Source organism: Squalius cephalus (genome assembly GCF_949319135.1).
Source record: "Squalius cephalus genome assembly, chromosome: 3".
NCBI classification, from domain to species: domain Eukaryota; kingdom Metazoa; phylum Chordata; class Actinopteri; order Cypriniformes; family Leuciscidae; genus Squalius; species Squalius cephalus.
The window spans coordinates 16,720,029-16,732,747 of NC_137124.1; the positions used below are offsets into that span (position 1 = coordinate 16,720,029).

At 40.4% G+C, this 12,719-nt stretch overlaps 1 protein-coding gene across 2 annotated transcripts; it reads left to right on the forward strand.

Moving 5' to 3' along the window:
• The first annotated feature begins 632 nt into the window (after positions 1-632).
• Positions 633-12,399, forward strand: efs (embryonal Fyn-associated substrate). 2 transcript variants are annotated; one of them, XM_079865318.1, is made up of 8 exons: positions 633-817; positions 1,652-1,920; positions 3,161-4,579; positions 4,685-4,807; positions 6,970-7,893; positions 8,242-8,316; positions 9,459-9,710; positions 9,995-12,399. In XM_079865318.1, the coding sequence occupies exons 2-8, from the start codon at positions 1,909-1,911 to the stop codon at positions 10,175-10,177; spliced, it is 2,988 nt and encodes a 995-aa protein (XP_079721444.1). In that variant the 5' UTR covers positions 633-817; positions 1,652-1,908; the 3' UTR covers positions 10,178-12,399. The 2 variants fall into 2 exon arrangements, with proteins under 2 accessions (XP_079721444.1, XP_079721445.1); XM_079865319.1 differs by having other exon boundaries at positions 635-767.
• The last annotated feature ends 320 nt before the right edge of the window (positions 12,400-12,719 follow it).

Consider the following 12,719-nt stretch of genomic DNA (forward strand, 5'->3'; position numbering starts at 1 on the left):
TCTTTTAATGTATGTATATATATATATATATATATATATATATATATATATATATATATAGGCTATATATATATGCTGATGCCCAGCCACTAAAGGTAAACTCAAATACATAATATAACAACAAAAATGTGACTAAAAAATTGTGGCATCAGTGCAGGCTTATCTTTTTCATGGCTAGTACACATTAATATGAATTTTATAATGCGTTTCCTTTACTATTTTTATTTAGAGGTAATGCAATACCAGCTTATGCAGAACACTTTTTTTGACAGAAGCCTCCTGAGGAATCTATAAGAGGAAATTCCTAAGATAGAAAGAGATTTATACTCGTTTAATATGAATATGGTCGTAAGCTTAGCCTACATTAGAGGCGCAGCTGCAACCTTCAGAAGCAACATTTTAAAATGGCCATAAGTGGACAAAAATAACAAGACCATAGATAGATAGATAGATAGATAGATAGATAGATAGATAGATAGATAGATAGATAGATAGATAGATAGATAGATAGATAGATAGATAGATAGATAGATAGATAGATAGATAGATAGATAGATTGTCTTCCACTAGGGGGCGTGACGCACTGTAGCACTCGCGCGCTGTCGGGCACAACGAGGGGGGAGCGACCATATGCGCTCAACTGTAATTCAAAACCAAGAAGGCCAGGGTAGGGCGAAGCCTGGCGGAGCGAGACGTGTATCCCTAAAGAAAGAAAAGAAAAACAACAGCCGTGCATTGTAGCCTTTTGAGAAGATATGATTTGCGAGGTTTGACTCTATTTGTGTATTTCCAAATGCTATTTCCAGACATGTGAACGGTAAGACGAGCATCGCTCATTAAGTTAACATTTACACTGGGTAAAACGCCGCTTGTTTGCGTCTTTGTGACTGAAATAAATGCACCCTGTATTTTGAAAGAACGCTATTCATATGTCTAATGCCTTCGGCACTGGTTCATGCGGGGAATGGGAGCTTTTCCTTGTTTTATTTATTTTATTTCTCCGTTCTTTTAGACCTCTGTTTGTCTCATTGGGGTTCTACTGCATGAAAGAAACCTTGAGATGTCTTGGATGGAAAACGAAACGTGGCTTAGTTCTGTGATTTTTTTTTCTGATGCTGCCTAGTGCATTTTAAAAGACTTGAAATAGGCTTGGAAAGCATGAATATAATTCGTCTTTTTTTATTTCGTAAAAACAATAGGCCAGTGTCTTTGCGTTTAGGCTGTTGTGCCACATCTGCTGAAGTGATTTTATTTATTTATTTCATTCCTTTAAATTGAGAATTATAAGTATGGTAACCCTAATAAACATACAGTATATGTAAAACTTCAATGAACAAATAGAGAACATATGTCTCATCCTATATTAACCCATTATTACTATTTTATAATGTCATATAGCCTCTTAATCATCCATCTAATTATGATGGGCATATTTAAACACCAAATTGCAGCTGTACTTAAAAATGTTAACTGCCAAATTCCCATGAAATAAGATCTTTATCTGTCTGAACTCCTCTAGTGGAGCCCCACAACTGGTCTGACTAGTTTCACCATTCCAGCTGACTGTTTCTTAAGGGTTTAACAAATTAAATTCTGTATTACTACTATCTTATTATGATTTAACAATAAAATGTTTGATTTGATCCTCCAGGTTCATATGTGCAGCAACTGTCAAGATGTGATGAAAGTCACAGACTGCAAGGGACAACGATCATGGTTTTGAGAAATTGATCTTTCTGGAAATAAAGGCCATCGTATTTACCACCACTGCACAGCTCAGGTTAATGGAAAACCAGATCTGCAAAACATGCAGATGAGTCACACAGTGCACGTGTAAATGGGATACATCTTCTGTGGAGAGCCCATGTGGAATTAACATCCGAAAACTGTGGAGAACCAGCTTCAATCATGTCCCTTTCGGTAAGTGTGTAAGTTGCCACTGTAAAGGTCTTTGCTGTCCCATCCGTAATATTCATATCCATGGCTAGTATGGAGGAGGGGGAACTGGAGCTCAGCTTGCCTCAGAGCACCACATCCCCTGGGGGGAATGAAAGAATGAAAGGGAAATTTAGAGGTATAGACTGGGGTGACAAAAGGACCTAAAACAGGGGGACAGATGTTGAGCCCCTCCCCCAAGAGTCTTCCTCATTATCATCAACTCAGCGCCTCTTTCCCTTAATCACTAATTCTCTCTCTCCCATAATCACAGACCTCTGCCCTTACTTATGCATTCTCTCTATCAATATTGATTTACCCATGAAGGCAGTAGCGTTGTGTTCTGAATACAAAAGACCTTAAGGCCAACCCATTACATTCATAACGTCACTCGAACTGTACAGCTTATATGTGCTGCCCTTATTCAGATGCTTTTAAAGGAGCAGTTCTTCTGTAGGTTTTATGTATGCCAAGAATTTAGGTCAGCAATTTCATTGCTATGTACTACTTAGTCTAAGCTATATTTGTATAATAGCTTTTTTTTTTATGTTTGTGTCAACTGTGAGACTCATTTGTTGCCGCGATGATGTGCTAGTTTTGTTTAAGTAAATGGGAAAACAAATTGATTTATGCCCTCTGGATTCCTGCTACACAAGTGTGGAAGTGGAAGTGGCCAGATTAGATCCTCTATGTTGTATTCTTTTTTTTTTTTACTTCCCTTACTAACACAATGGGGCTCTAATGCTACAGAAGTAGAGTCAGCTGAAGGCTAAAATAAATCCATTTTAACTGAGTACATCGAATTTAAACAAAAATTGAATTACATTGTTGCTAGCAGTCTAGTGAAATCTAGCGTTTCTACTGCACTATCGCTGTCCTTCCCCATTCCCATCAGAGGACCATGTAAATACCTTTCTTCTCTCTTTCTCTCTTCTTTTTTTAAGCAGAATTTTATTATGTTTTGCTGCTTTTGTTGCATTTGCATTTAAGCCTTTAAAAGACACTTTTATTCAAAGCAACTTATAACATAAATATTGCTTAGAATAAGCAATATTTGTCACAGAGCCAAAAATATTCATAGAGGACAAAGTCAGGTTTATTAGAAAGCTAGACTAGGAAACAAGCAAGTGCTGCAGAGATGATTTATGTCTTGGTATGCTTTATTTAAAGCCTTTGGATCCTCCTCCTCCTCCTAATATTGTCTTGTTTTTTTATTTTCTTGTAGACGGTGCTCGCAAAGGCTCTTTTTGACAATGCCGCTGAAAGTCCTGAGGAGTTGGCATTCCGCAAAGGTGATATTTTGATGGTTCTGGACCAGGAGCAGGACGGCGGACCAGGGTGGTGGCTTTGCTCTTTACATGGCCGCCAAGGCATTGCCCCTGCCAACCGATTACGCCTCCTCCAAACTGCTCCTACTCCCGCTTTGAGTGCAGGTACAGATCCCCGACGGGCTCCTAGTGTGGACTCTGTCCAGCTATCGTCTAGCCAGCAATGCAGGGTAAATGGATTGAGCGCTGAAGACTCAGATGGGGTGTATCTCTCACCACCCAGCTTAGCTGAAGGAGTGTACCAGAGCCCTGGGGCTGCTCCGTCTCCAATCAGGTCTGAAGAGCTACGTCACTCTGATGCAGGAAGACCCCGATCGCATTCTAGTTCTGGAACCAGGCCTCGTCCGGACTGGGGGGATGTGGGTGTGGCGGGACGACCCCGCTCACCCTCACTTAGAGGACGGGGTGGTGAGTCAGGGACCCTCTACCAGACACCCACCTCGCCTGCACCACTGGCGGCACAACACAGATCACAAGGTGCACTGGCATCAGACTCAGTGTACCTGACTCCAAGTGCTGTTCCCAGGTCTGCAGCAGAAACAGCAGAGGAGGCAAGATATTTAAGTCCACGAGACGCAGGGGCTGGGCATTCTGATGGATGCTATTTGGTGCCTAGACCAGCTGTCACTGTGTTGACCAGTGAGAATTTGTATCAGACTCCTACAAGTGGTACCCCAGTGGCAGGACAGTGCGTACCGGGAATGACTTCAAGACTTGCGGATGGGATTGCACCCAAAAGCAGCTTGACTTCTTCCATTAGTCCTTCTCAGAATAAGACTGGCCAGGATGCCCCAGGAATGTACCAAACCCCAACCCCGCCTGGGGGAGCCATATCAAGGACCCCTCAATCTGAGCGCAAACACCCTGCTGGAACTGTAGGAGTGTCTGGTGCCTCAACACCAGGCCAAAATCTTAAGCAAACACCTCCTTCTGCCCGAGGATCCCAGAAGGGTACTACTTCAACTCCTCCTGCTGGTCGAGGAAAACTGGCCCAGGGTGTCCTCAGAGATTCCCCTCTACTCGCCAGGATGGTAAAGTCCGGAGTACCAGGGTCCCCAAACCTTGGCCGTAAACCCCCTCCGCCAGCACCTCCTGTTAGAAGTGTAACCAGGAAGGATTCACCACAGTCTAACTCAGTTCCACCCACTAAACCTGTTCTTCAGGCTCAACCTGCACCCCCTCTGACAAATATGTTGGAGGCAGAGAGACATGGAAGTAAAAAGGGACACACGCAAGCAGAAGAGATGAAGAAGGTCAGTGAAATGGTGACCAAGAGGGAGAGTGCAAGTTCTCAGGATGAGAAACTCAGTGAGGAGGTGAGATAAATGAGAACTTGTTTGGAAGTAGGAAAGCAATTGTAGTTCTGCAGAAATGGTAGAGATCGTCAATGAGATTTTGAATGCTTATCCTTGTTTCTTCAGGTATATGATACACCACCCACTAATAGGTGGCAACATCCGGTTTCTGCTATGCCTTCTGAGGAGGAGGATGGGATCTATAACACACCTCGTGCTCTACCCCTACACACTGACCAGGCTTCTGAGGTAAGAAATCAAACACAAAAGGAAATGTTAGGGACTCTCCGGAATCAAGAGTTGATTCTGCTTTTGTCCATACAGTGAAAATGAAAGTGGGTCGAGTTCCAAAAAGAGTCAAGAAGCACCATAAAAGTAGTCCAAACTAGAGATGTGACGGTGATAATATTCGACTTGTGACAACACCGGTAATATCGGTTTCACGTGGGGTGGGGGGTTCATTTTGGCATAATCTGCCAAAAACGGACATTTTGGCATAATTTGTGTGTGTTATGGTTTGTTCAAGCCCGAAAGAGAACTCGATACTGACGCGCCGTCTTTTCTGTGGGTCGTGTGTGTGTGTGTGTGTGTGTAATAGGCAGGACTTACAGCGCGCGGTCTCTTTAACATTAGTCTTGTCGCGCTTAAATGGTTTAAAAGCATTCACATTAATAAGAGCGTGATCATACAACGCTAGTCAACGGGTGACAGAAAAAAACGGATACTGCGTAATTGCGTTAAATATTTTTAACGCTTAGTTTAAAAAAAATTTTTCTTTTTTTTTTGCGGTGCCGCGGTGGGCAAGTGATTAAACCGGTGTTGCGACTTAACACCGGTAACACCGACTATCGTAGCAAGCCTAGTCCAAACCATGTCTTATGAAGCCATATGATAGCTTTGTGTGAGGAACAGACTGGAACTTTTATTCACTGAAAATCTCGGCTTCTTCCATAGCTCTCATATCACTTTTAAACTGCGGCACATTCAGAATTTTTTGAAGAACAGCATTTATTTGAAATAGAAATCTTCTGTTATGAAATAGTAACATTATGAATGTATTTACTGTCATTTTCAATCAATATTAATTTATTTATTTTTTTAATCTTGCTAACCCAAACATTTTTTGAACGGTATTGTACATTAGTGTAAATAAGACTTGAGCTTTAGTGCAGGGGACTATTTTCATTGTATGGGTGAGTAAATAATGACAGATTATTATTTGCTGAAAATTAATCTACTTTTAAATATAAGAGGTTTTGCACATTTATGTATCTCTATATTTTTGCTGCACATTGCACTTCTTGCACTATAGTCTATTTGTGGCCTCTGTCTATATGATAAATTGTTGTGAGCTTTGTGTAGCCTATATTTTGAGGTGTGCGGATCTTGGTTTTTTTTTTTCATTACATTTACACATAATCTCTCCTCTTGCTGTTTTTACCTCACTGTTTTTCTTGTTTCTCATTTCTCTCACTCCTCTCCTATTTCTTTGTTTTTAAAACCACACCTTTATTTCTGCTATGAGCTAATCCCATCTAATACTTTTTGTCTTGTTCACACAAGTCACAGCTGCCTGTTGGCCTGGGCTGATCAGCCCAGACCCATGTGGCTCTCTTCAGCCCTCCACCCATAATCTTTCTATCCTCTGTCCATTTTTCCTATTAATCCCTATTGAATGCTCAGCAGTGGATTGTTGTGCTTTACACAGAGAATCAACTGTAATAAATATAGCAACCATATAATTATGTCTTTTGTTAACGGATTTTTGTTCTTAATAAATAGATGTTGTTAGTCAGTGTCAGAATGGAACCTTTCACATGGCAAATTAGTCTTACAGAGGCTCTAGTTACATATTGATAGCGGCGACACACAAGAGACACTCCAAGGTCATTAAACTGTTAGATAACATACTAAAGGCTGGAATACACAACACAAATTTTGCCCAGTTTTTTTGTGCTGATTGCAGTCTGGAGGAGTCGACATTAGCTGCTGAAAGTCAGAGCCAGTCTACAGATTATGGGCAGCCAGTTGATAGATTTCACAGAAAATTGCATAGTGTATGAAGGGCTGTGATTTAACTTCACACTATAATTCGGTCCAGTTGGAGGATACCAGTCATGTTTGATATTTTAAGCTGGTTTTGAAACTCGAAATGACTTGATAGTCTGTTAGTGTGTGATCCTCAGTCGTTTAGTGAATGATCCCCAGCTATTCTCTGTAATAATTTACAAAGTCTGCAAGTGTATGATGCCTAGTGTTTTAAAATCTGTTAAAAAATCTGTGTAGTGTATTCCAGCCTTCAGTTGATCAGTAGCCAATACTTTGTGTTCCCACACAACAGTTAAAGAAACAGCATGATTACTGCATTAAGGCTCGGTTGTAACTATGTTGTCGTCTCTCAATTCTTTCAGATTTATGATGTTCCCACTCTGGCCCTGAATACCTCTTCTGACCATCAGCAGCAAACCTACAATATTCTGGGATCAGCTGCTGTGGCTGGAGATGCAGAGGATGAGGATGTGTACAGTGTTCCCAGTCTTCCTGGTTTACCCATGGAGGCGAGCGAGGGATTAACTGCAGAAACCGCTGGAAATGGACGTAGCTATTCGATTTCCAGTCCAAGAAAGCAAGACTTAACCTCTGAGGATGTGTCAGAACCTGACGGAGGCATCTACGACATGCCTGCCCTCACTCTGGAAATCCCAACACGGCGTTTGTCTGTATCAAGCACCGGCTCCGGGGACATCCAGTGGAAGGCGTCTCTCTCTGCTCTCGTTCAATCCGCTCTGACCTCCACCTCTCTCACCACCACCCCCTCCCGAGACCTCGCCACGGCATTGGCTGAGATCCTTTCCGTCTGGAAGGCTGGCCATGTTGGTGATGTTCCTCCAGTTCTCCAGCAGCTTTGGTCCCGTCTCTCTGACCTGCTTCCTGCCCTCTCTGTGTGCGGTACGGCCCCTCCAGCTGATGGTCTGCTCACGATGGTCCGCTGCGCTCTTGAGGACTCCGCTTCCCTTTTACAGAGTCAAGCGCGACCTCGTCTACCTTCTCAGGAGTCTCTGTCCCGGAGACCTCTACCTGCTTTGCCGGTGGCGGAGGTCAAACCGATCTCAGGGGACATGGGTTCACGGAAGGGCAGCTGGATCCAGGAACGACCACTGCCGCCTCCGCCACCCACAGCTTTCCCATTGCCCTCGGCACCAGTACCTTTAGCCCCTACTGTGGGAAGGATGGAGGATGAGGAACAAGGGAATGAGTATGCAGGAATCGGTCTAACTCCTACTCCGCTGCCTTCATATCCTGTAGGTGATAGTGTGGGATACGTCAAACTGCAGGTTAGACACCTGTTTTATAAAGAAATTGTAGAGTATGTATGGATATAATGCTGGATACAAATGTCCAAACACTGATGTTATTGTTCCAAATTTTATTCAACAAGTAAGTATGAGCACAAGTGCTCATCAGGCAGAGGGTTTCAAAAATTGCACTTGTCAAATACAATTTGGAACAATAACATCAGTTAACTCTCAATTTATCTTTCTGTCTTGTTCATTCAGTCAGACATTTACTTCTCTTTCACTCAGTTCATGTGTTGGTGCCTGTAGTCGCCTTTGTTGAAACATTTCTGTGGTCTGCAGTTCTCTTTTTGCAGACATTTAAAAAAATGTGTTGTTCTGAATTAGGGGAAGCCAGAGCCTCAACCAGACATCCTTACAGAGCACAGTTCTTCACAGCTTATCACCACAACTGATAATAAAGTAAGTCTTTGATTTTCTCAGTTCACAGTTATGCCCCCAAAACACACACACACACACACACACACACACACACACACACTAAGGGTCAGTCATACAGAAGGTGTTTTTGCATCCTGGCTATTATTATGTCAGTGGATTATACGTTTCGGAGTGACGTCTTTGTCTGTTGCAATGCATTTAGCTGTTTTTTGTATCTTTCACCAAGAGGATTGCATTTTATACACTCGAGCCACTGTAGAGAAATTGCGACACTATAATAATACTTAAAATTATACCTAAAAACAGAATTTGGGTTTAAACTACAAATAACAGCCCACTCACACACTGAAATGCATCATCATAACAATTTTGGGAGGAAAATATTTGCATATTGAATGCCAAAGTCACAAAACATGGTCACTGCCTACTGACGCTATTGCTGACTGATTTGGATTAAACTTCTGTCTCAATAGTACCTCATAAATGCACTTTCATTCAAAAGTTTGTTGTCAGTAAGATATTAATTCGTTTTTTTTATTATTATTAATTTTATTCACCAAGGATGCGTTCAATTAATCAAAAAGGACAATATTGTTACTAAAAATAATCAAAGAATCCTGAAAAAGTGTATCAGTTTCTTCACAAATGTATTTGGCAGCACAACTGTGATAATAATTAGAAAAATATTACTTGAGCACCAAATCAGCATATTAGAATGATTTCTGAAGGATCATGTGACTGAAGACTGTTGGCAAAGCTGAATTTTTAACAGCTACTTCTCCAAAGGAATAAATTACATTTGAAAATATATTCAAATAGAAAACTGTTATTTTAAATTGTATTAATGTTTCACAATTTTACTGTTTTTACTGTATTTTGTATCAAATAAGTGCTCCCTTGGTGAGCATACATAAGTTCATTTAAAGATCTTAGACTTCAAAAATTCAACACCCAACCGAACCCTTTCATAGATAAGCTACTATGAATGATTTTCAACTAGGCCTAATGAAACTTTACAGAGTCGAAGAGGACTGCTCTGAGATTAACATACTTGCAACTGTGCTGTAGGCCTCTAAATATGCATTTTTAGATATTTTATAGGGCGCTAGTATACAGTATATTGTGTGTATAAATGAATGATCTTATTCTCTATTTCTCTACAGTTGACTCCTTCACCTCAAGTCTCTCTGACTCTGGAAGATTCAGAGCTGCTCTCCTTCTATTCCTCCCAAAGTCTCTCTCATCTTTCTTGCCTGGCCGATGCCATCGACTCCCTGTTCACAAGTGTCCAAGGGAACCAACCACCCCGAGTCTTTGTTTCCAGGGGGAAAAGTCTCATCGTGACTGCACACAAACTTGTCTTTATTGGAGACACGCTTGCACGGCTTCTCAGCTCTTCAGACCTCAGAGCAAAGGTTAGAACATGGATACTCTGGTTAGAAATGTTATTAGAGGTTTTGTTCATATGTTATTGTACAAATTCTTGATTACAAGTTAATGTACTTAATGATTCATGCCGCGACAAGTCAAATTGTGAGTCATGGTTGATAACCCAAGGGCAGTAGTCAACAAGAACAGTCCGGGAAATGAACAAGCTGTTGGTAAACATGTTGACTGGTCAGTTTCCAGCAATGTGCTAATTATAAACAGGTGACATTATTTAAACACATTTACACACAATTGCTATTTGTCTCCTCAGGTCACCACTTCCAGTGGACGCCTCTGCCAAGCTCTAAAGGCCGTTGTCGTGGCGACCAAGGGTGCAGCCCAGAATTATCCTTCAGTCCCTGCTACGCAAGAAATGGTGGACAGAGTAGCTGATCTATCCCAGCATGCAGCTGGGTTCTCTGGGCTTTTGCAGCGATTAGCCGAGATATCTTGATGTTATTTGTGCGGGATTTAACTTTTATTATTTTTCACAGTGGAATGCCTTATTATTTTTGTTATTTTTATAAATATATATTTCACAATTGATTGCGTTTGAGGAGGTATCAAAAGCGTGTCACTGCTTGAATCGGTTCAACTATGAAAAATGGTGATCAGACAGTTTGTGAGTATGTGTTGGAGTGTATCTGCTTGCCTGTGGAGGTTTTTGACACTTTAGATGGGTGTTTCTTTTTTTTTCCCCCTTTTTTTTGTGGTGCCAAGCACACTTAAAACGTTTTAATAACTTATTGATGGATGTTTTTGTTTGAAGATGTTTGCAACCTCAGGCACATTTTAATAGCTTTATTTTGTCCCCTTAACCATATTGATATCAATGAGGTAAAAGTGATTTTCGCTATTTAAGGGTGCTCTTGTAAACTGGTTTAATTATTCAGTTTGTGTGTAAATGTGAAGTGGCCTTGGTGTTATAGAGATTGAAGTGACTAATTTGACAGCCCAGGAGGTTTCAGTTGTGTTGCAAATGTTACTAAAACAGATAAAGTTAAACTAGTTTCCGAAGTTGAACAAGAAGGAATGCTTGATTATAAACAGACATGAAGAACAATACTTTTTGAGTGAGAGATTTAATGTTTAATTGAATTTTTGGGAGAGATGTTAGATAGTGTTTTCCCGCAATACTGATTCAGAGATAAACCTGTCTGTCAGGTCCACTCAACCTCTTTTTCACACTCTTTGTTTCCCGTAATTCTCACACTCCCACAGTCAGTTTCTGCACATGCTCACAAGGCAGCTTAAGGGTGAAGCAGTTTGAGCAACAGCTCTTGCACAACTAATATTATACAGGGTTTTTGGTTTTTTAAATATGCTATGCAGCATTTCTGAGCAATATTATCTATTCGCTTCCAGAGTGGCAGTCGAAATGCTGGTGCTTACAATAATTCATTTGTGAACAGGCTTAGTTCTAACGAGACTGAGCTTTGTGTATTTTACCCATTTAAGAGTGCTTACACAGGTTGAAACAAGCACCTGTTTCCCTTCTGTCTTGAAAAATCAAGTCTGTGTCATAAATGTACTCTCGTGCTTACAAGACGCCCTCATAGTCTGTACCTCAGAGTCCATGCCTCCATCTGTTAATTCCTCCTTCTGCTCTCTGCTCCTTCCCCCATCTCTGTCTGTAAATGCCCACGTCTCATCATTTTATATTCAGGATTTACATGTTGGCCACCGGTATAATGCTATCAGTGTTATTCTTGCTGTTTGACTTTAGTTTAGGTTGACTGATTTATTTGGCTCATTATGACTTCACAGTGATCAACACGGAATAAAACTTGCAATTAAATGAATCAGCCATAAAATGTCATAATTTAAATCTCAAGTAGCCTTCTATATATTTCTACCTTTAAAAAAAAGTGGCCTTTTTAGTTTTTACATATGTTGTCAGTCCTATCACAATGGATGCAGTGGACTTGGTGTTAAAAAGTGAAAAGTCCAATTGAGTGGATTAAGTTTTGAGGGTTTTTTAGATTGTTTACCCTGGTGTTGGTGTGTTAGTAGTTGACTCAAAGTGCCATCTGGTGGGCTTTATCAGTATTACTATACAACCTACTTGGAAAAGTAAAAAAAAAAAGAAATGAAAAAAAAGAACCTCACCTCAACAGGTACTTCAAAATATACTTTTAAACATTTTCTGGTAGATGGACAAAACTACAGATTTTTTTTTCTTTTGAAGGAGCTCTTCTATCCTTCTGTACAAGATATCTATGTATTATGTATATATAAACACTGCAATTATCCAGTAGTCCTCAACAAGCAAGCTTTCCTCTGAAAAGGCTCACATATCTTGTTTGTCTTAAGTTCTTAAATTAAGTGCTTATAGTAATGCTTAGATTTGATGGCCCTATATAGTTATATTTATTTGGTTTTGTTAATCAAATGTCTGCATGGCTTTAAGTTGCTTATTAAAGAAATATATGCACATGTAACCAGGGATGTTTCACGCAACTTTGCATTAATAATTCAAAGTCTGCTTTAAGAATGTGATTTTTCTTTATTTGGTACCAGAATGTATTTTTGACATGCATATTTTGTGCTTCTTTACACTATGTTAATGTTTTGACATTATGTTTGTAAGACACGCTCCACAGGTACTTTGCATAGAGAGAGTCTTTGGTACTTGTCAAATGGTGAGATTCTTCAAAATACATTTTTGTTACTGAACACAGACAGTTGTGGTTATTTCAGTTGTTTTGTCCTGTGTCATGGTTTGCTTGTTTAAAATGTTTTATATGTTTCACTGATAACCAGCCTTCTGGTCTAGCTAGTCTCGCAGCCTGGTCAAGTGGTTTCCCAGCCTATAAACCCAGAAGCTTCTTGTAGTAGCTTAACTTATGAAGGACACAGGGGTCACAACATTAAATGACTATCTTGCAAAGTCAAACTGTTGCTGTATTGTAATATTCTGGATGCATATTGCAAGGAACAGCTAAATGCATCGTTTATGCCCGTTCTTTGTGTGTATGCACGTGTTTTTATATTTG